This window comes from Scomber japonicus, chromosome 1 (genome assembly GCF_027409825.1).
Source record: "Scomber japonicus isolate fScoJap1 chromosome 1, fScoJap1.pri, whole genome shotgun sequence".
In the NCBI taxonomy this organism is placed as follows: domain Eukaryota; kingdom Metazoa; phylum Chordata; class Actinopteri; order Scombriformes; family Scombridae; genus Scomber; species Scomber japonicus.
In genome coordinates, this window is record NC_070578.1 from 35,450,560 (window position 1) to 35,474,808 (window position 24,249).

At 38.2% G+C, this 24,249-nt stretch overlaps 2 protein-coding genes across 2 annotated transcripts; both read left to right on the forward strand.

Annotated features, from left to right (window-relative positions):
- The first annotated feature begins 219 nt into the window (after nt 1-219).
- LOC128362625 (low choriolytic enzyme-like) lies at nt 220-5,104 on the forward strand. The gene is made up of 8 exons (XM_053323488.1): nt 220-273; nt 614-641; nt 739-789; nt 1,076-1,207; nt 3,222-3,342; nt 3,810-3,988; nt 4,543-4,624; nt 4,978-5,104. The coding sequence occupies exons 1-8, from the start codon at nt 220-222 to the stop codon at nt 5,102-5,104; spliced, it is 774 nt and encodes a 257-aa protein (XP_053179463.1).
- A 4,741-nt stretch (nt 5,105-9,845) lies between these two features.
- LOC128362716 (high choriolytic enzyme 1-like) lies at nt 9,846-14,457 on the forward strand. The gene is made up of 8 exons (XM_053323596.1): nt 9,846-9,899; nt 10,096-10,123; nt 10,222-10,272; nt 10,647-10,778; nt 11,414-11,534; nt 13,218-13,396; nt 13,855-13,936; nt 14,331-14,457. The coding sequence occupies exons 1-8, from the start codon at nt 9,846-9,848 to the stop codon at nt 14,455-14,457; spliced, it is 774 nt and encodes a 257-aa protein (XP_053179571.1).
- The last annotated feature ends 9,792 nt before the right edge of the window (nt 14,458-24,249 follow it).

The following is a 24,249-nucleotide window of genomic DNA, read 5'->3' on the forward strand; positions in this document are numbered from 1 at the left end:
GCAGCAGAGCACCTGCTGCATCCAGCATCCAGCATCCTGTTCAACAGGTAGACTTCATACTACTACATCTACTGATACTTATTTTTTTGTTCCTTTTATTCTTTTTTTTTGGGAAGAGGGGTTGTACTGGTTTGGCACCAAACCTATTTTAAACTATGAAAATTGTTCACATTTTGACTCTTGTTTCAGATTGAAATTTGACTGGAAAGGACCTCCATCATGACTCCAGTCGTCCTCTTCGTCCTCCTCCTCTTGCTGACAGCTGTTCCTCCGGTAAGACTAAATATTAACACTGAGATTATTATGATGTTACATGTGGAAATCATGCATCTCCAAAACATCCCCTAACCCAAACTTTCAGTCAACTAAAATGGGGAAAAGGGTTGCTTAGTAAGCATTTTTGAGATTGTTCAGTCATTTTAAAATAATTTTATGAGCCTTTAAATGTCTAAACACGTAAAAGAGCATTTAATCCTTTAACTTTTTTCTTTTTCTTTTAATCAACAAATATGTTTGGAGATGCCTGGTTTTAACTGACGTGTAGCTGCATCAATAAGGAAAGAGAAAGAAAACATGATCATAAATTGTTCAATCTTGTGTCTCTGTGTCTCAGGGTGCAACTGAAGAAGGAGATGATGGAGGTGAGTTGAAGTTACATTTCAATATACACACATTTAATAATGCTGGTGCCTGTTTCTGATATTCTACGTTGTTATTTTTATTGTTTTATTTTTTCAGACTCATCTCAGGACGCCTCTGAAGTCATTGCAAGAGCAAATGCTGGCATACGTAAGAGAGTATAATTTTTTTTAATTTCTTTTGAATGTCAAAGATTTAAATAACTAAGCTTTTTTTTACAGTAAAAGCTGTATTTTGGGAGCTGTGGACTGTCGAGATGTGACTTTAGCTCCCAAAACTTGAAAAGGAAATAATTCAATTTCAGTGTTCTTACCATTTATATAATTTGTGGACAGATGAATTAATCAGTTGAGCCCTATATAAAAAATGTAAAGATCAAAACTCAAATTCACCTTCCTGCTGTGAATATTTATATGTGTGTCTGTTTGTTTTGCAGGAACGAGGCTGATTTATGACGACATTGTCCCAAACAGGAGAAGGAACGCTGTCCCCTGCACTGCTACAGGCTGTAAATGGCCTAAAAATGGACGCTTTGTGACAGTGCCTTACACCATCTCCGACGAATACTGTAAGTGACAGAAACTTAACATTTGACCGTTGAAAACGAGTCTCGGCAATGTCAGTTTTGTTCAGTTGCAGTCAGAACGTTGGGTTACTTAACGTACACCCTGTTTTTTTGATAACAGAGAGCCCCGCCCTCCCTTATATCATCCCAGTCAGGTCATTTTATATCGGTTTCTTCCCTTGGCTATGCAAGGAGGGAAGTGTTGGTGAAACACCTCACTCTGTTATCAAAGAACCAGGGTTTACATTAAGTAACCCAATGTTATTTTTCTAACTCCGCTCAGTGTTTCACTATAGGAGATATAGCCCACTCCCGGATTGCATAATCTCCCGAAGCCTTAAGGCTCCATGACCCCTACTGAGATACTACTAAATACTCCCTGAGGCCCCAGTCTCCAGCACTGCATGGGCTAAGAACGGACCTGAGACATCCAAACTGTAGAATCTCACAAATGTGTGTGGAGTAGCCCAACTCGCTGCAGCACAGATGTCCTCTACCAGGACTCCTTTAAACAGGGCCCATGACGTAGCCATGCCTCAGGTGGAGTGTGCCTTTAACCCTACAGGTGGCTGCAGGCTCCTACACCTGTAGGCCAGTTCTATAGCCTCCACAGTCCAGTGGGCTCTGACGGCACAATGGTTTTCCCTTGTGCGGTGTAGCCCACGACACAACAGCTGGTTGTTTCTCCTAAAACTTACCGTCCTGTCCACATACAACCGTAATGCTCCCACCGGGCATAAGGCATTTAGCCTGCATTCCTCTGCTGTTGCAAAAGGTGGAGGGTGAAAAGCCCTCAGCGCTACTGTTGGGCACCTTTACGCAGACTCCACCACCTTAGGTATAAAGGCCGGATTAGGCTGCAAACATACCTTAGAGAACCCAGGAGCAAACTGCAAACAGGTGTGACGTGTTGACAGCGCCTGTAAATCACACACTCGCTTAGCTGTAGTCAAAGCTAAGAGTGAACTTTAATTCCACTCCCTCCAAAGGTTCAAATGGATGTCATGAGAGAGCATGTAACACAATTTACAAATCCCATAATGGTACCAGAGGCCTGGAAACTGGGAGTTTCAGCCCCATTCATAAAGTGACACAGCGGATGTTGGCCAGCTGGAAAACAGAGGATAGTAACCATAATGCGATTGTGAGATCTACAGCAGCCTTGCCACCACTTGGGGATGGAGCTTCCATTCCCCTAATAGAGGATTTCCTCAGGACTCCGCCAATTCTGTTCAACACTTCCGTTACATGTGTCAGCAACAGCGACCCTAGTCGAGAGCTGCTCTATGGGCAAGCATCAAGGCTGTAGCCATGCCGGTTGTATGGTTGTATGTGGCTCCTTGACAGGACGTCTGTTAGCGGATGTTAGCAGATAACCGACTGTTGGCTGTGCCGAGGGAGCTTAAGTAGCCTATTCGCGCAGGAAGAAAACAAGAATGACCTGACTGGGATCGTCGACCGTGATATAAGGGAGGGCGGGTCTCTCTCACGGGTCGACCTGTGTGTCATAGACAGACGTGGTGTCATTAGAGCTTCCGTAGTGGTCACCGAAGTTTCACTAAAAAGAAAGAGAGACTATTTTATAAAAGCAAAAATCTGCCAGCTCTATATGCAGAAATACGATCTAATCATTAGTCATTCCATACATTAGTATTAAATTACATTATTTACTATTTTAACTTAATTGTAGGATTCACTTGACATTTGAGTTTGGCATTTGGCACCAAAGAAAATAGACAGAGTGGGAAGTACTTTGTCTTTGCCCAGTTAGTCTGGTGGTGAAACACTTAAAGTAGTCCGGTTCCACATCTCTGAAATGCTGTTAATATGTTTTCATTGAATTACCAGTACCGACTGAGATAAGAGGTGCAATTTTAAATTAATGAACCATTATTAATAAAATAAAATAAAAAAGCGGATTCATCCTGAAAATGTGAGTTGTGATGTTTGAAGGAAGGCTTAGGGTTAGGGTTATATCCTGTTTAGGGAGATCATTAACTTTTCTTTGTCTCTGCAGCCGTAGACCAACGCAACTTCATCAACAGGATCCTGCAGGACTTCAACAATTACACTTGTATTCGCTTTCAGTTGAGGAGCTCGGGGGAACAAAATTACCTACACTTCTTCTCTGGAAATGGGTAGGAAAACACACACATATACGCACACACATACTGTATGTTCAATCAATAAACCAACCTTTATTTATATAGCACTTTTCATACAGGTTAATGTAGTTCAAAGTCTCCCACAGTTAATTGACTGACAAGCTGATAATAAGACAGAACAAAAAAAAAGTGTTCTGACTCTGTCTCCACCTTTATATCCTGCCTGAAAACGCACCTATTCAGAGTGGCATACTCTGTCTCACACTGACTATGCAATCACGTTCTTGTTTATTTATTGTACTAATGCACTTTGTAGTAACATACATATTTATTCTTCATCTTTGCACTAAATGTTACATGATTTATATTGTTTGATGTACTGTTGTTGTGTTATATGTGCCTTGTAAGGTGTCCTTGAGTGCTTTGAAAGGCGCCTTTAAATAAAATGCATTATTATTATTATTATTATATTCATATTTGTGTGTGTGTTTATGTATCAGGTGCTGGTCATACCTGGGCCGTCGCGGAGGAAAACAGCTTGTCTCACTGAAGAGAAGCGGCTGTCTGTACACGAGCACGGTGCAGCACGAGGTTCTCCACGCTCTCGGTTTCCACCACGAGCAAGTCCGCTCCGACAGAGACAACTACGTCAAAATCCTAACCGAGAACATCCAGTCAGGTAAGCTCACATAAAAACACTTGAACATTATTTCACACTAGTGGTTTTTATGAATACTGAGAAACATGGAGAGGTAAGTTTGTCATTTATGCTGATTACATTCATAATTTTAGGATGTAACTAGAGTGGGCTGGACCTTTTTTAATCAAACCCACCTAGGTTTCCAATGTGGCCCACTGGATAACTTTGCAATGTGTGAAAATTGCAGAATATGCCAGTTTTTCCATAAAATGCACCACTATTCTCGCTTATTGTCACTCACCACTCACAGTCAAGGCTTCTGATCTTTCCGTTGACTTCAAATCTGAATCATTGCAAGTCAAATTTTTCACAACAATATTGTGGGTCCTCAGCCATCATGGCAGGAAACTCTAATAACCAGATAGTGGCAGGAGGACTCAGACAGGAAGGTAGATTTTAAAGTCACACATCAGGGCAGTAGAGAAATATGAATTGAGTATGTGAACACCTGATTACATGAACCAGGTTGCATTAAAGATTCACTGTTAATGAAGGAAGAAACACGTCAAAATCTAAGATCTCTGCCTGTACAGGACAGGAACACAACTTCAAGAAGGTGCAGACCAACAACCTGGGAACTCCCTATGACTTCCAGTCCGTCATGCATTACAACAAGTGAGTGACTTTATATAGTGTGTAGTGTATTTATGTCATATTGACTTAAATTACTTGGGTGATTTTATACATACAAGACCAGCTATATAAATAAGTCACTGTCACAAAACTGTCTGAATTGGGAGTGCTCAGTATATAGTGATGTTCTAATACTGTAAGTCATGCTACTACATTTGAAAGTATAAAATCCAAAAGAGCTAAAAAAAACAAAACAAGAAAAAACAAGTCAACCGTGCAGCTTCAGGCCAAATTCTGAGATTCAATAGAAACTGACAAAAATAATGAAAAAATAGCAGTACCACAATTGTGAGAGGGGGAGCTGGTGTGTGTGCTTATGTGTTTGTATCCTATAGGTACACCTTCTCTAAAAATCGGAAACCCACCATCGTTGCCAAGAGCAACCCGAACCTTGACTTCGGGCGAGCCACGACGATGGGTGCCAATGACATCGCCCGTGTCAACAGGCTGTACAACTGCTGAGTACTTTTGGTTAAAAAAAAAGGTACAAATGTCATTTCAAATGACAGAAAAACAACAAAATTACAAAATGTACATCTCATTATTTTCTCTCCAACCAGAAGCATAATGACAAAAGGAAAGGGTCGGCTTCCAGTTTCTTCCACTCTCGGCTCATCATGATTACTCAAGCAGCCAACATCTGTTTTTCTATAAGAATATTCATAATCAATAACAATATCTGGACATGTTATTTCAAATGTATTCTTTTTATGGTGTCTGACTTTGGGGGTTTTCTGTACATTAGTATAAGTACTGGATATTTGTCCAGTTATGATTCATTACCAACTATTACATAGTGTTCAATAAAAGCAATAAAAAAAGGTGTGATGTCATTTTTCTGTCAAAATGATAATTTTAACAGCAGTGTACATTATTAGTTTAACCTCAGCTTGTCAGTGTAAGTATTTCATGTCAATTCACTGTTTTAGATAGGACTTCCCACAGACTTGAGTCACACACACAGTTTCATTAACCATTGCTCAACAAAAAATTAAGCTTAGAGAAAGTTCAGACAGAGCTTCAAAACATTCAGTCTGGAACAAAGACATCAAGAAGATGATTCATGCACTGGGAAAACTGGCTTTTGTCCAGCTAGAGAAGGGAAATGTCTTCTTCTTTGAAAAATAAATCAGGAAAGGCTCTCTGATAAAATAAATGCCAAGGCCTGATATGTTCCACTACAAAACCAGCAGATGGCAGCATTTGCTTTACCATATGATGGCAACCCATAACAAGGATCTCTGTTTTGTTTGAGTTCAACTGAAGAAAATTGTTTGACATTCATTCTTTGACATTAGAAAGGCGGTAGGCATTCAGCATACCGGGGTCTGTGCATCTAATGTAAAGACAAGTAATAGAATAGCTAGAAGAACACTGTGGTAAATTACAGTTCAAGTATGTAACTCTGACACCAAGCGTTTAGAAATGGTACTGCAGCCTACGTTCAAAATACTGGAGAGATCTGTCACTCCTCGCTCCCTCCTCCCAGAGTTGACGTTCACGCGGGTTTTGGACGTGATCCTGCACGCGCGTGACGAGCTATGGTTGCACTGGGCGTCTGTCCGGGGGCGGGGGCGCTGTGCTGCATTTATAGACACACACGCGCACGCTGTCACTCTCTAGTGCGCGCTCTTGCTCGTTCCAGATTCCGGGAGAATGCGTCTCATTTGCGGGCGCCATGGAAACGCTATCAATATGCGGGAGACTCCCGGAACTTCCGGGAGAGTTGGGATGTCTGCCCCATGGTCTGCACAATGTAAGTTGATCGGCTAATGTGTATGTTATTATTACTCATTGTTGAACGTAACCGCTGTGAAACAATCAGAAAATAACATGTTATTGATCTGATTCATCGGCTTCTCTTACTGTCACCGCTCCCTCCCTCTTCATCCTCTCTACCTCACTCACCGCTCCCTCCCTCTTCATCCACTCTACCTTACTCACCGCTCCCTCCCTCTTCATCCTCTGTACCTCACTCACCGCTCCCTCCCTCTTCATCCTCTGTACCTCACTCCACCACAGTTAACACAACATCGTCTTGTAGCCGATCTCTGACGGAGCAACTCTGTCCTCCATCCAGTGTTTTGAACTTTTATTGATAACAGGGAGGCGGAATAAAGTAGTATTTTCCGCATTGACCCATATCTCGTCTCATATCAAGAACATAATGGAGCTTTTAGCAAATAAAGAACCAGATATGTCCCTCAGGAGTTGGTAGAGACTAGAGCAAAAACCGAACTAAAAGAGACTTGGACTTACATTCAGCAGGTGGGCAGAAAAACGACTCCAAATGAATGATAATGTTCTGTAACTGCTGGATGTGGAAATAAACAACTGTTAGCGAACAAGATCAATATATCAACTAACAAGTTGATGATGAATGAATGTGATGAATGGTGAATGTCATTTTAACACCTTGTTTCTGCTGCCCCCAAGTGGCCAAAATCAGTTAACACAGGTTTAGCTGGGAACTGTTTAATCGAAGGATGTCAGTTTCACCTTTCTTCCTTTTGGTAGATGCTGGTTCAGCTGTATTAGTACTTTATTATTTAATTACCTCGTTATTGGAGAACCATCTCCTTGCATTTGTTCGTACCAGGAGGAAGCATCAACCCTTAAACTATTTAATCAATTAATCAGTCTTACAACTGTAAGATCTAACGTATTGCAACAGAGAATACTAAGGAAACTAATTCAGTTTCTCTAAAGACATTTTTAATTTTTTAATTTGTAATTTGACATCAACCTGTGATCACAAAGCCATGTTACGTCTTATTGTTGATGTGTTTCATTGTTGTAGCGGTTGAAAGAGTATTTTTACATTGCTGTATTGGTACTTTTACTTAAGTAGACAATCTTAATACTTCCATTACAATCTCAATACTTCCACTATTGCCATTTAGGAAAAAACAACTGATTGTAAGTTTATCCAAAAAATAATAAGTTAAATCCCAAAATCCAAATCAAGTTCAATTTTATAAAATATATATTTGGCATCATTCAGGAAATTAAACACATGCATCCTGTATTTGAGATGTTGAAGGGGTAGGGCTAAATAAAGTGTTCTGTCATCGCCAGTGACAGATGCAGAGCCAATTTAAATAAATTAAAATTTTCAAACATTAAACCTTTTTTAAGCATAGAGCTCCAAAAGCCCAAACATGTGCAGAGGCAAAGCATCTTTTTCTGTGAACATGTCATCTGTTCAAAAACATGTTTATAAGTTTATTGTCATATAATTCAGCTGTTAAAGAAGTCTCTATGGCTACAAACAAAACTAAGGTTCATATCTAAAAGTCTAAAAATATATGGTGGAACTACACAGAACCATATATAAAGATGATGTAGATTTGCTGAAGATGTGACGTGAAGTTTCTAGCACAATGCTCTTCTTCAGAATTGATGAAGAAGAACATTGCTGCATTGTTTTCGTTGGCACATCTGTTCGTTTCAGTCAAATGAGAGGGCTGATTGTGGACTCAGTTTCTGCCTTACTACATAAAAAACATGCTGCATTGGCTCTGAATGTTTGCACTGGAAGAAGACAGGAGGAAAATACCGCACCTGTAACACTTTTACTGTCTTCAGTTGTTTTATTGTGTTTATGTGTTAAATGCTGCCTTGCTGCCATATGGCTGGTGTGTGGCTGCCTCCTGTTCCGGTTGGCATGCGGCTACCTCCTGCTCCGGTTGGCGAGCAGCCATCCCCTGTTTAGGCTGATGTGCAGCAGCTCCCAGTGCCTCAACTCCTGGATGTCCAGCTCCCTCGGCCTCTTGGGCTCAGTACATGGACAAGTACAAAAATACATTCAGCAAACCCTTTATTAGGAACAACTGCAATCTAATCCAAGTCAATGCAACAGCTCTGCTATGAATTCAGATTTTACAAAGTTTCTGTTTTTGCTGACATTGTCCCAAATATGGTGGTAAGTATACTCTATATACATAATTTATTTATTGAGGTCATAGGAACACTTTTCAATATATTGCACTGGAATCCACCCGCTATGACCTGTTGTATTGCATTAGACTGCACAGGCATCCCTAATAAAGTGCACACTGAGTGTATATTTTATGTTTTTCCAAAAAGTCATTCACAGACAAGCAGACTCTGTATGATCCAAATAATAAATAATAATAGAAAGTCCAAATAACAGCAATCCAATTGGACTTATTTAGGAATTGGCAGGGGAATATTTTTTTTAATCAGTTGGATCCATAATGGTTGACTAAATATTTAAAAAAAGAAAAAAATATATTATTTTGACAATGATGATTTCATTTCATGATTTCATTAACATCAAAGAAACTTCGTTCCAAATGCATAGAAGTTAAAACAGGTGTAATATGCGACCATCTGTTGGATTGTGTTAAAATCCTAGCATCAGCATTTTGGATTGTTTGTACGGTAAATGATCCAATGAAGATACATAAAGTCTAAAGTAGTTTAAGGAAATCTGATTGAAAATTGTCAATCATCCTGTTTACCCAGATAGTTTAGAATGGCTGTAGATACACCTTGATAAAAAAGAGCATAACAAATGGTAAATATGTATAAATAGTAACAAGTGCTCCCTGGTTCCCTCCTCAATCCCTCAGCAGCAGTGAATAATAAACCATTTGTTAGCCTGTCAGTCACATGCATTATTCCGTCTATAATCACCTCACCCAGTGTTGACTTATGAGGTTTTTAAAAAAAGCTGTTTCTAATCTCATGAGGCAAAGCTGTCAGATGGATTTACACTTTGGCTAAAATATCCAAGAAGAGTATTAAATATCTTAAACTCAAACAAACTAAAGTGCCTCCAAATCTGTTAATAATCTGTTTACCCAGTGTCAACAAGCAGTTTCTGATCAAATCCGTTTTTGTTTTTTTCAACATCCTTCTCGACAAGTACTGTTTTGTTTGTCTTTCGTTTCTTTATCATGTGTGATATCACCTTCTTCAACATCTTCATATTGACATTTCCGTGAGGAACACAGCCAATTTAATGGTTCGACTGATCTTTATATGGCGAAAGTATGTACTGATGACTTGGCAGATATTGGTTAAACTTCTGCCACACCTTGTGTGAGCTGCCTATAAAGAGCGAGCAGCCAAGCACCTGCTGCATCACAGCATCAGAGCATCCAGATTCCAGCATCCAGATTCCTGTTCAACAGGTTTTTTTCAGATTGAAATTTGACTGGAAAGGACCTCCATCATGACTCCAGTCGTCCTCTTCGTCCTCCTCCTCTCCCTGACAGCTGTTCCTCCGGTAAGACTAAATATTTTGACACTGAGATTATGATGGTAACTCATGCATGTGAAATCATGCGTCACTAAAATATCAACTTTCAGTGAACTAAAATAGGGAAAAGGATTGCTGACTAAACATTTTTGAGATTGTTCAAAAAAGAAGGGGAAAAAAAACATGAGTATAAATTGTTCAATCTTGTGTCTCTGTGTCTCAGGGTGCAACTGAAGAAGGAGATGATGGAGGTGAGTTGAAGTTTTTGAAGTTACATTTCAATATACACACATTTAATAATGCTGGTGCCTGTTTCTGATATTCTACGTTGTCTTTTTTATTTTTTCAGACTCATCTCAGGACGTCTCTGAAGTCATTGCAAGAGCAAATGCTAACATAAGTAAGAGAGTATAATTTTGTTTTATTTCTTTTGAATGTCAAAGATTATGACTTATTTATTAATTGTTTAAATAACTTAAATATCACAGAATAATTACAATGAGCAGCTTTTTTTCTGTGATACTGTATTTTGGGTTGTGGACTGTCGAGATGACAGTCCACAACCCAAAACATGAGAAGGAAATACATTTTGTAACAATTTCAGTTTTTGTTCATTTTGTAGATTAAACAACTGATCAAATTAATTACACAATGATGGACATATCAATTAATCAGTTGAGCCCTATATAAAAATGTAAAGATCTAGCAGTCATGTAAAACTCAAATTCACTTTCCTGCTGTGAACATTTATATGAGTGTCTGTTTGTTTCACAGCAAGGAGGCTGATTCATGGGGACATTGCCCCAAATCTGAGAAGGAACGCTGTTCCCTGCACTGCTAGAGGCTGCAAATGGCCTAAAAGTGGACGCTATGTAACAGTGCCTTACACCATCGCCTCCCACTACTGTAAGAAACTGAGACTTAACCTTTGACCCCTGAAAACGATTCCAGACAATCAGTCAGTCTTGTTCAGTTGCAGTCAGAACTACTGAAGTTGCACCAAAGTGAAATAGAGATTATTTTATAAAAAAAAAAAATGTTAGATGCAGCTGCATGGAAATAGACAGATAGATGGATAGAATAACTAAATAGACTTACTCAAATAGTAACAAATACAAATAGAAAATAATATAAAAAAATAGAATATTGTTACTATCAAAATAAATAAATAACTAAATAAATAAAAATAATACAGAAACATAGAATATAATAAATAATAGAATATACGCATTCATATAATAACTAAATATAAATATACTCATACATATAACAAATAAATATAACCATAAATATAATCAATAAAAAATATAATCATAGGATTTAAACCAATTAATAACTTAGTGTTGTTAGCATATTAAACACACAGAGGGAGCAATTTATAATTTGACGCCACATTTTTGCAAAAGTCTGTGTGCGCCAACTGAGAAGAGTGATTTTTTTTAAAAGAAAAAAAAGATTCATCCTGAAAATATGAGTTGTGATGTTTGAAGGAAGGATATGTCTTGTTTAGGGAAATCACTAACTTTTCTTTCACTCTGCAGCCACAAACGAGCGCAACTTCATCATCAGTACTCTGGAGTCCTTCCATAGGTCCACTTGTATTCGCTTTCAGAGGAGGACCTCAAGGGATCGCAATTACCTCTACTTCTTCTCTGAATCTGGGTAGGAAAACACACACACACACATATATGCACACACATACTGTATGTTAACATGAAAATAATTAATTCTCAATTTCAAGTTTATTTCAAGAATGGGTTACTGTTTTTGGTCCCTCTCTTAAGCCAATCTACGCTCATCTACACCAATTAGTTTGACCCGTGCAGGTCGCCTGTGAGTGTAGAAATTGTTTTCTCACCTGCTACCTGTCTTATGACCTCCCAAGAAAATAACAGCATCAGTTATTTCAGCAAATAGCCCCCAACAATTACATTATGTTAAGGTCAAGATGTCCAGCAGTCAAGGGAACTCTCTTCTGCCAATAACAAAAAGGAAAAGAGGTGAGAAGTTGTTATAGTCAATCAATCAGTCTTTATTTATATAGCACCTTTCATACAGGTTAATGTAGTTCAAAGTGCCTCAAAGTTAGTTGACTGACAAACTGATAATAAGACAGAAGTAAATAAAGACAAAGAATAAATTGAAAAAAAAACTGAAACCAATGCACACAAAATAAAATAAGAATATTAAAAATGTTTATAAAACAAGATAGATACAATAATTAAATAAGTACATAAAACAAGAGAGAATAACAGAAAAGGTTTATTAAAAGTTAGAGGGGTTGAGTGGTTAGAGCACATACCACATAATTGCAGCGTCCCTGGTTCGAATCCGGCCAAGGACCTATGCTACGCCTCTCTGTCTGTCTCTGTTTCCTGTTGGCCTCTCTGCCTCACGAGAGCAAGTAGAGAGGGTTCATCTCAAGGTGCAAACCATTCATAAGAATGGAATAGAAAGGCCAGATGAGACTTTACCAAAAACATCTAAAAAGCCAGCGCAGCTCAGGACCAGCTTTCTTTGGACAGATGTAACTCTGATCGACCTGTACCATAATGGTGGGAAGAAAACAGTGTGGACAAGGCTTGGAATAGCTCATGGTTCAAAGCATATCACATCATCTGTAAAACAAGGTGAAGGCAGTGTGATGGTTGGGCGTGCATGGCTTCTGATAGCAATAGGTCACTAGTGTTTATTGATGATGTGACAGAGGACAGATGAATTCTGATTTGTATAGGGAAATACTGTCTGCTCAGATTCACCCAAATTTTTTGTTGATTGGACGGCAAAGATGGACAATGACCCAAAACATACTATCAATGCAACCCAGGAGTTTCTTAAAGCAAAGACGTGGAATATTCTGCAATAGACGAGTCAATCACCTGATCTCAACACCATCAAGCATGCATTTCACTTGATGAAGACTAAACTTTAGGCAGTGAGACCCGCAAACAAACTGAAGAACTGAAGACAGCTGCACTAAAGGCCTGGGAAAGCATCACAAAGAAGGAAACCGGCATTTGGTGATGTTACTGGCTTTCAGATCGTAGGCAGTCATTGCCTACAAAGGATTCTCAAGTTTTAAAAATGAACATTTTTATTTATCATTATTTAGTTTGTCCAATTACTTTTGAGCCTCTGAAATAAGTGGACTGTGTATAAAAATGTTTGCAATTCCTAACATTTTCAAACCATATTTTTGTCCTACCCCTTGAACTTCAATCACATCTTGATTGTTTCATTTCAAATCCATTATGGCGGTCTACAGAGCCAAAATTACAAAAACTGTGTCACTGTCAAAATATTTATGGACCTAACTGTATTTGTGTGTGTGCGTTTGTGTATCAGGTGCTGGTCCTACCTGGGCCGTCAGGGAGGAGGACAGTATGTCTCCTTAAAGAGAAACGGCTGTCTGTACACGGGCACAGTGCAGCACGAGGTTCTCCACGCTCTCGGCTTCCACCACGAACAAGTCCGCTCTGACAGAGACAGATACGTCAGAATCCTCACCCAGAACATCCAGTCAGGTAAGCTCACATTGTTTCACACACTATTTTTATGAATACTGAGAAACATGGAGAGGTGAGTTTGTAATTTATACTGATTACATTCATTATTTTAGGATGTAATTAGAGTGGGCTGGACCTTTTTTAATAAAACTACTGGATAACTTTACAAAGTTGCAGAAAAGTAATGCCAGTTTTTCCATAAAATGCACCACTATTCTCACTTATTTTCACTTGCCAGTCAGAATCAAGGCTTCTGATCTTTCCGCTGACATCCAACTTGAAATAATTATAGAAAATATACATACATATAATAATACATTATAGAAAAGGCCAATGACAATATTGTAGGTCCTCAGCCATCATGGCAGGAAACTCTCTAATGATCAGATAGTGGCAGGAGGACACAGACAGGAAGGTAAGAAGAAAGTAAAATCTAAGATCTGTGCGTTTATATTTTGCTCTGTCTTTCTGTGCAGGAATGCAACACAACTTCAACAAGGTGCAGACCAACAACCTGGGAACTCCCTATGACTTCAACTCCGTCATGCATTACAGCAAGTGAGTGATTTTGACCATATAGTGTATTTATGTCATATTGACTTAAATTACGTTGGTGGTTATTTTCTGTTTCTTAAAGCAAATATACAACATTTTATTTTACATACAAGACCAGCTTTGTAAATTAGTCACCGTAACAAAACTGATTTGGGAGTGCTCAGTATATAGTTATAATGTTCTAATACTGTAAGTCATACTATTACATTTGGAGGTATACAATCCAAAAGGCCTAACAAACCATTCAACCATACAGCTTCAGGTCAAATTCTGAGATTCAACAGAAACTGGAAGAAAATTAATGTAAAAATAGCAATACCACAATTGTGAGAGGGGGAGCCGGTGTGTGTGTGTGTGTGCTTATGTGTTATACTAAAAATGTATTTGTGTCCTACAGCTACGCCTTCTCCAGAAACGGGCGACCCACCATCGTTGCCAGGAGCAACCCGAACCTTAGCTTCGGACATGCCAGGGCGTTGAGTCGCAATGACATCGCCCGTGTCAACAGGCTGTACAGATGTTGAGTTTAAAAAAAGGACTCTACTACCAAGTCATACGGTGAGAACAGAGGAAATATACCACAATACTGATCAGGTTTCTGTAACAGCAACAAAATAAGTTTTGTGTCCATGTGGTTTAGTCAAATTTAAATGGGTTAATGTTTGAAAATAAACATATGAATAATTTGCACACATTCTTTTTTGTGGACCCAGCATTTAATTTCTGCTTTTAATCCATTTTGAGAGAATATATTAGAGGATTATGGCAAAAATGTCTAAGTGGTATAACCATAAAAACTTGCCTGAAAACACTAATTTCTCAATAAAACACCATATCAACTAGTTTGGCATGATCTTACATTATTAACATAAGTTTTTTATATTAAATAAAGGTAATGAAATACAATTGTTCTAAATATTAAATTCAATCTGGAGAATCATGTAAATTAGGAACCATTCCAAGTAATTATTTGTATAAGTCCACTTATATACACTGTAGGTAGATAAAATGTTTATCGTTCTTTTGTGGTTACACCATTTGACATTTTCAGGAACATTCAGTCTTACTTTTGGTTAAAAAAAAATGGTGCAAATGTCATTTCAAATGACATAAAACAACAAAAACACAAAATGTAAATTGTTACAAACCCGATGCTGCTTTTAAAATATTTTTTAATATGTTTTTGAATTGTTCATCTAGCCAACCCTTATATGTTACTGAGTCATATATATGTATATCTGAGATGGTTTGTAATCTAAAAATCACAATCTCATATTTTCTCTCCAACCAGAAGCGTAATGACAAAAGGAAAGGGTCGGCTTCCAGTTTCTTCCACTCTCGGCTCGTCATGATTACACAAGCAGCCAACATCTGTTTTTCTATAAGAATATTCATAATCAATAACAATATCCAAATGTATTCTTTATATTGTGTCTGACTTTGGGGGGTTTTCTGTACTTTAGTATAAATACTGGATATTTGTCCAGTTATGATTTGTAACCAACTATTACTTTGTATTCACCTTTTCAATGAAGTGAGACATGTTCAATAAAAGCCACAAAAATAAAGGTGTGATGTCATTTTTCTGTCAAAAGGAGGCAGTACCCCTCCATAATTATAACAGGAGTGTACATTATGCATGTTAGTTTAACCTCAGCTTGTCAGTGTAAGCATTTCATGTCATTGTTTTAGATCGGACTTCCCACAGTAAAACTAAAGCCAGTTTGATGCTCAACAAAAAACTTAAGCTTAGACAAAGTTCAGACAGAGCTTCAAAACATTCAGTCTAGAACAAAGAGACCAAGAAGATGATTAACGCACTGGGAAACTGGTTTTTGTCCAGCTGGAGAAAGGAAATCTGATCTTCTATGAAGACGACCTTAAAGAGTGTGGTGTTGACATAAAAGCAGCCTCAGTCTTCTCAGGACTATTCACACAGTTCTTCGTTGATGAGCGCGGGCTGAACCAGTCAGGGCGTTCTGGCAGTAGTCTATGTCCTTCAGACATTCATCAATGCTGGTATCGATCTACTGAAAAGAAGCTTAGCCTCTAAATCCAAATATTTCTATCAGAGGACTACTGACAAGGCTTTACAGAGTCCAAATGGACACCTGGACCTGTTTGTCCGCTTCCTCCTGGGCCTTTCAGTGGAGACCAATCAGAGTCTCCTACGAGGCCTGCTGAAAAAGACTGAAAGTAAAACAGAGGTCAAAGAGATGCTTGTGCAGTACATCAAGAAGAGGATCAAGGACAATCTCTCTCCAGAGAGAAGCATCAATCTCTTCCACTGTCTGAATGAGTTGAACGACCATTCTCTACCTCTTTGACAGCTTTGATAATCTTGGGAAGCATCAGTTGAAACCATCTCCATCTAGGTGTGAGTTGTTTTCTAGTTTCAGGGTTATACATTATAACTCTAGTTCTGTAAACACATGCAGAGTCCTCTAATCATGCTAAATTAGTTTGATTGTTCTTCTGTGTGGAGTAATTCACTTTATCATTGTGTATGCCAACTGGATCATGAATCACCTGCTTTCAGTGAGGTTGCAATGCCGGCAGTGTTAACATGGATATGTGGTCTTAACACGATTGTTGTGATGCGCTGCTTATCATTGGTAAATTAGTTTGGGTCATAGTATAAACCAATTCAATGTAAGAAAAAGGACAGAATAGACAAACCATAATGTAAAAGAGATAAAGGCAATTTGAGGAAAATTTAAATTTAAATAAAATCAAGAAAAGACTCTGATAAAAGTATGTTTTTTAAGAAAAGAGATCACTGAGTCAGCTGACCTGATTTCTTCTGGGAGATTGTTCCAGAGCATCAGGACTCGGACTGAAAATGTTCTGTCCCATCTAGTCTTCAGCTGGGATCTTAAATTCTATAACATACTGAAATGAAGAAGCTGAAACAGGAGTGATACGATCACATCTTTTTGTTCTGGTTAAAAGTCTGGCAGCTGAGTTCTGTATAATCTGCAGACGATCAATAGATTTTTGGTTTAGGCAAGTCAAAGGGCTATTTACATGCACTCTTATCTATCTATCTATCTATCTATCTATCTATCTATCTATCTATCTATCTATTGCAATAATCTAAACATAATGAGATAAAAGCATATAATTGTCTCTGTGTCTTTAACAATTAAGAAATATTTCTAAGATGCAGAACTTGTATGGTGTGCTGTTCAAAGCTTAAATTACATAAAATGCCATGATTTCTAGAAACAGGCCTGATATGTTCCACTAGAAAACCAGAAGATGGCAGCATTTGCTTTACCATATACCCAATGACATGATCTCATATTCTCAACCACATCATATTCTCAACCTTTATCCTAACTTGAACTTTACCCTCCTCTTAACCCATAGTGGGAAGCTGAATGATAATATCAGGTTCCTTGAAGGGGGCATATCATGCTTTTTGTGATTTCCTTTTATTTTTATGCCAATATGATTTGTAATATGTTAAACACGGTCAATGTCCAAAGCCTCATCATCTTTTTCTTTTTTCTTTGTTTTTTTAGCTGATATTTGCACCCATTTGTAATTAAATAAACTGATAAATAGTAATGTGGATATAATGAATACGTGGGTAAAGGCAAATAATAGAATAACTAGTAAAGATAATTACATCAAAACAACACAGTAGGCCATATCACAGTATTATGATATCCAAACATAGTGGAGCTTTTAGCAAATAAAGAACCAGATATTTCCCTCCGGAGTTGGTAGAGAGCAAAAACAGAACTAAAATAAAATGAATATTGGACTTACATTCACCAGGTGTATCTGCTGAATGTGGAAATAAGCAACTATTTGCTAACAAGATCAATATATCAATGAAGAAGTTGATGAATGGTGAATGTCATTTTAACACCTTGTTTCTGCTGCCCCCAAGTGGCCAAAATCAGTTAACACAGGTTTAGCTGGGAACTGTTTAATCAAAGGATGTCAGCTTCACCTTTCTTCCTTTTGGTAGATGCTGGTTAAGCTTTATTAGTACTTTATTATTTAATTACCTCGTTATTGGAGAACCATCTCCTTGAATTTGTTTGTCAGTCTTATAACTGTAAGATCTTGTTCTTGAGGCTAACATATTGCAACAGAGAATACTAAGGAAACTAATTCAGCTTCTCTAAAGAAACAATATTTTTAAATTTTAATGTTATTTGACATCAACCCCTGATCAGAAGGCAAGGCAGCTTTATTTATATGGCACATTTCATACCCAAGGGCAGCTCTATGTGCTTTATATAAAAACAGACATTTAACAGTACGAATTGGAAACAAAAAACATATAAAACTCAATAATAGTGAAAATTGGAAACATTAAAACATACAATTAAAAACAAATAAACCCAATAATAATGAAAAATAAAAACAAAGTACAGAAAAATAGAAAGAGAGAAAAATAAAAACTGGAGTAGAATAGAGAAAGCCATGTTACGCCTTATTGTTGATGTGTAGAGGCGTCACCTCAGCAGGTTCAGTGTTGCTGATCTCGAGAGTATTGAACTTGCAATGCAGTATTTTAATATTGCTATATTGGTACTTTTACTTAAGTAGACAATCTGAATAATTCTTCCACTATTGCCATTTAGGAAAAACCAACTCACTGTAATTTTATCCAAAAATGAACAAGATAAGTCCCAAACAACACTGAAAAATTGAAAATGTTTTTTAGTCCTTTTTTATTGTTGCCTTGCTACAATGCTTCTTGTTCATCTGTGAGTCCACAAACATGCATTGTCATTATGTACAGGAAACTAAACACACACATCCTTTTGTTCACCAAAAGGTCATGCACAAAGAAATGTTCAGTATGTTCTGTATGATATCCTGTATTTGAGATTTGGAAGAGGTAGGGCGAAACAATGTGTGCTGTCATCATCAATCACAGATGCATGTTTTCCAACGTCAGTCTCCAAAAGCCCAAACAGAAGTAAAGCATCTTTTTCTGTCAAGTTTATTGTCATAATTTGGCTGTTAAAGAAGTCTCTATCACTGCAAACAAAACTAAGGTTTGTATCTTAAAATCTGAAAATATTTGGTGGAACTGCACACAAGCATATATAGAGATGAATGCAGCGAGGTGTGATGTCACCTGTTCATTTGCATCAAAGCCAGTTTGATCAGAGTGGAAGGGTAAGGAAGGGTAGTAGAGATAATCTCCTCTCCCTTTTCTTCTATTTTTGTTCTCTTTTAATCTTGTTAATAGATGATTAATGAACAACCACGAGCACACTTATTAGATGGGCCGTATTTAGCCATTAATACCATAATGATTCAATTCAAATCACTCTATTTGTCCCCGAGGGGCAATTCAAAAAGGGGCGTGACAGTAGCTAAAGCAGAAACACAATCAACAATGACTCGTTGAATGATTGAGAGAGAAGTTGAGGTTTTTTGAATTGGTATCAACTGGAATCAGGGATTTTTTGGAGCGATCATTTAGATACATGACTCCAGAAACAGAACACTTGTCGAACAAATGAGCATAGTCATGATGGGTGGATAATGTAATTATTATCCCACATAATCACTTCACAGCCTGTACGCTCACATTCCAAAATAATTGCAGACCACAATAATGGAGGTGCGCTAAGTACATAAGAGAACAATTATAAGTCTGGGTTCAAACACATTACGTAACAAATACATTAAGCAAGCATGATTAAGTGTGTAGTTTCGAGGTTGTATAAGGCCCTGACAGTCTGCAATATTTACAATACAAGATATAACAATGCAACTCTTGCTGCAAATTATAAAAATGATCTGTCTCCGCTATTGTGTCTCTTAGCTTGTGTTTAAAGGATAAAACTGGAATTATGTAATATTTTATCATCATCAGTTAATCTTTATATGTTTGGCACCAAATCACAACAAAGTCATCTCAAGGCACTTTACACATAGAGCAGGTTCTAAACCAAACTCTTCAGGTTTTAACTTTAAAGAGACCCAACATTCCCACATGAGCAACAGTGGCAAGAAAAAACTCCCTTATAACAGGAAGAACCCTCAGAACCAGACTCAGAGTGGGAGAACATCTGCCTCGACCGGTTGGGGTAGAGAGGAGAGAGAGAAAGGAAGGATAGAGGAGAGATGCACAGTGAAAATCAACAATGAAGCTAGAAGGTCCGGGACTGGAATCTGTTATACGGACGTCTACAGGCCCAGATTACCTGTGAGACCAGAAAGCACAGACAACTCCGGGGAAGAAGTTTAGGTTATTGAATGTACACAAGTGTTAATGGATATAGATGGATGGATAGAGAGAGAGAGGGAGGAGGAGAGAGGAGCTCAATGCATCATGGGAGTCCCCTGGTAGTCTAAGTCTAGAGCAGCATAAGCTAAGAGCTCTAAGAGCCCTAACTATAAGCTTTATCAAAAAGTTTTAAGGCTACTCTTAAATGTAGGGAGGGTGTCTGCCCCCCTGACCAAATCTGGAAGATGGTTCCACAGGAGTGGAGCCTGATAGCTGAAGGCTCTGCCTCCCTTTCTACTTTTAGAGATACTAGGAACCACAAGTAGACCTGCATGCTGGGAGCGCAGTGTTCTAGTAGGTACATAAGGTACTATAAGCTCTTTGAGATATGATGGAGCCTGACCATTGCAAGCTTTGAAGGTGAGGAGAAGGATTTTTGTACTAATAACAAGTGTTGTTTGTGAAGCTACTTCCTGATAAAGGCCTAAAAGTTTCTATAAATAATCAGCCATTCAATCACTCACTGTAACAGGTTTCAATTTTACCTCAGGATTCAATCCAACACAAACATAATTATGAGGATATTCATAATGCCGTGCAGTTGGGACCGTGAAGACAATGGTACATACCTTCTTGGTTAATTCAACCTGACAATTACTGCTGTAACCTGCTGAGCTAGAAACTTCACTTATGCTGATGAAAACAAAAGTATATCAGATGTCTAATCAGGAAGTGAACACAATGAACCCTTGTAAAAGAAAGCTGTTGTAGAGTTTTATTCAAAGTTTTACATTTGCACCTTCAGAGTATACCCTACCCATGAAATACACACTGGGCTATTTATGATGGTTTTGGATTGACGGAGAACCTCATACTTATATACTTTTAATACTATGATATTTTATTTACTAGTGTGATTCCAATCTTGTGCCAAAAGTTGCCGATTTCTGAGCACAAATCCAGGGCCATGAAGAAATAATTTTCCCTGTTTGGTGTGGAAGAACCGTGACTGATCAACACAGAGTTTAGATCTCGAACCCATCCAACGCTTTTGCAATGCACTTGAAAACTGACTATGAGCCAGATCTTATCTCCTAGTATCAGTTATGCTCTGCAGCCACATTTCAACAATATTGCTGAAACATTGTCAGTGAACGTCAAACATTTCTTAAAGCAACTCTTACCTTTCTTGCATTTCACACAGCACTTAAATGACTGAAAAATCATGATATATAATAATAATGAGTTTCTATGCCTGATGGATCTATCTAACATTTTAGAGTGCCATTACCTTATTAATAGCATTTTACCCTAACCAAAAAAATATGTAAAAATGAAACAAAGGTAAGGGTAGCTTTAAATTCTCACTCTCTGTTTGTTGACTACAAAGTGGCGACTAAGGTATTGTATAAATTAGTGAAATAAAATATTGTTCAGTCAGGGTTAGGTAAGATACTTGGGTAAGGTTCAGTTAAGATCCTGGATATGATTGTACTTGCAGGTCTGTGATAGGTGAGGATAAGGACAAGGATGAAAGTGTAGACACACATGCTAACTGGGGATTCAGACCAATAACCGGTTGTAGCTGTGAGTAATGAAATACGATCCAGAAAGTCCAACTGGAGAAGTAGACACCACAACACTGCACCCTGCATTGCGACAATTGCAAGATTAACAGTAAAAATACAGTGTGCATGTATCTGCCTGGTGTTACTGCAAAAATTGAGCCAGGCTGAACTTTTTTGGTGGATGACCCCACATTGTTTCGTCAGAGCGCTCTGCATTGGCACCTCTGCTTGTTCCAATCAAATGAGAGGTAAAGCAAGGCAAGGCAACATTAAAAAAAACATAAAAACATGCAATTTGAGAAATGAAAATAAAACTCAAACATTAAAACATACAATTAATCCGTCCCCCGCCCAAAACAAAGTGCAGAAAAATAGGAAGAAAAGGGCTGCATCTTTTCATGCAGGGCTAAAATCAGTCTGATTGTGGCCTGTTCTGCTTCACTACATAAAGAACAATCTGCATTTGGCTCTGAAAGTTTGCAATGAAAGAAAACAGGACAGTTCTGCACCTGTAGTGACCAGTAGCACTTTTACTGTCTTCATGGTTTTGTATTTTATCATGTTGCCTTGCTGAAAAAAAGAATTTCCTCTTGTTGGACAATAAAGATCTGAAATGAACTGTGACACCTGAAGAACATGTGTGTAAGATTTGGACATTAAACTAACACATGTTTTGACATTTTATGTTATGGTAAAAAGAAGCAAAATACACGAAGGTTGTGTGTGACTGAGCTCTGTGTGTGCACATTTAAGACGTGCAGTTTGAGGCTTTTTCTGAGTGCTGAAATGTTGCAAAAAACCTGAAACACTGGAAACGGCTCCACTTACAAACACAAGCCAGATGCAAAACAAGAGGAAGTATGATTCTGAGTTTCTCTGACTCATTCAGTATTGAACTTGATTTTGTATAAATTCTTGTGAACACAGTCTTTTTAAAAATAAACCAAACTACTCGTCCTACATATTAAAGTAAATCCATTTCCTTCTCAAACACTTACAGTAATAGCAATGCTTTGTTTGGTTCCCTTTTACTGGAAACAGCAAAGATAACAGATGGTGTTTGTGTTGGATGTGAAATGAGTTATGAACATAGTGGTATAACAATTGAAGCTTTACAGAAACAAGAGTGACAGGCGCTGCCAGTAAGGTTTAACACATACTACTGCACACGTATAGTAGTGTGTGTGTGTGTGTGTGTGTGTGTGTTTTTATCTATAAAGAAGTTTTATGGTGTGGGAAAAAAAAGCTGTTCCTCTGTGTGTTTTGTGTCGTATCTCATCTTTGAAGGGAGCAGAGAAAAAAGGGTGACCTGGAGCCTCATTGACCCTCAGGGACTTCTTGAGGATCAATGAGTGAGTGGCTCCTACAGGCTGCGCAGCTCGAACCCAGTGATGTGCTGATGTTGCATGCACACCTCACTCTTCAGCGCTTGCAGTCCAAACTGGGGCAGCTCCCATATCAGATGCAGAGCTGCCAACTCTCACGCATTGATCATGGGATTTATTAACACTTTTTACATGCTCTCACACCACACGTTCATTTTCTCACGCAGTAAAAAACAAATTCATAACTGATACTGACACTGTCGTAGTAACAGGAAGGGAAAGCAAAGAATATACACAAAGCTATTGTATTTTTCCCATGCATGCTGCTCAGAGTAATCTCAGTCTGCAGCTCTTCGGACAGTGGCACAGTGTCTCTTCTATGGGTGGAACTATGTCCGAATACACTATTCAGAAAAGCACAAATGGGTTTTTAATGAATATTTATTTCATACAAATATTCTTTTTATAATTTGGTTTTGGAAAGACTCTGCTGTCTCTGTGCCACAGATATTTAAATAGTTGTAGATTAGCGGGTCTAACAGAGCTGAGGTTCAGTTGAGTGGTTAGCCCAGTAGCCCCCTCGTTCCCCCTCCCCAAAGCAGCTTATTGAAGAACACTTATTAATGTAATAACAATAATTAATTGTAATAATTAATAGCCTTTTAGAAACAGCAGTGGTTTGGCTAGTCTATGTCAGGTCCTTGTGGATGTTAAAGGGATAGTTCGGATTTTTTGACATGAAGTTAGATGACATCCTCACCATCAGTGTCATGCATCAGCAGTGGCTGTTCTGGCCACTGCTAAGTAAGTAAGTAAGACATTTGCATCACAAAATCGTTGTCTGTAAAAAAGTCAGACCTCACAATCACCTGGCACTATTTTCCCTCCCTTCGTATCACTGCGCCCTGCCGCCTGTTGACAGCTGGGCACCTTTCCATCAGCTGTTTCAAGATTTTGTGATGCAAATGTATTACTCTTTTGAACACATATTGTTTTTCGAAGTGAAACGCTTTATCTTTGTGACCCCAGAAACTCGCCGGAACTACTTTCTTCAACATCAAAAGCCGGCAAAACTGTGGAGGGAAAAGCCACTGCTGATGCACGACACTGATGGTGATGATGTCATACAACTTCATGTCAAAAAACCCGAACTATCCCTTTAACTCCCAGATATTTGAACTTAGCCATCACTGTGTTAATGGTAACTAGGGGGTG

Coding starts and splice junctions, on each gene's coding strand:
- LOC128362625 (XM_053323488.1), top strand. CDS start 220: ATGACTCCAGTCGTCCTCTTCGTCCTCCTCCTCTTGCTGACAGCTGTT. Junction 3,989..4,542: donor AACCGAGAACATCCAGTCAG/GTAAGCTCACAT, acceptor CTGCCTGTACAG/GACAGGAACACAACTTCAAG. Junction 4,625..4,977: donor TCCGTCATGCATTACAACAA/GTGAGTGACTTT, acceptor TGTATCCTATAG/GTACACCTTCTCTAAAAATC.
- LOC128362716 (XM_053323596.1), top strand. CDS start 9,846: ATGACTCCAGTCGTCCTCTTCGTCCTCCTCCTCTCCCTGACAGCTGTT. Junction 9,900..10,095: donor CCCTGACAGCTGTTCCTCCG/GTAAGACTAAAT, acceptor TCTGTGTCTCAG/GGTGCAACTGAAGAAGGAGA. Junction 11,535..13,217: donor TACTTCTTCTCTGAATCTGG/GTAGGAAAACAC, acceptor TTTGTGTATCAG/GTGCTGGTCCTACCTGGGCC.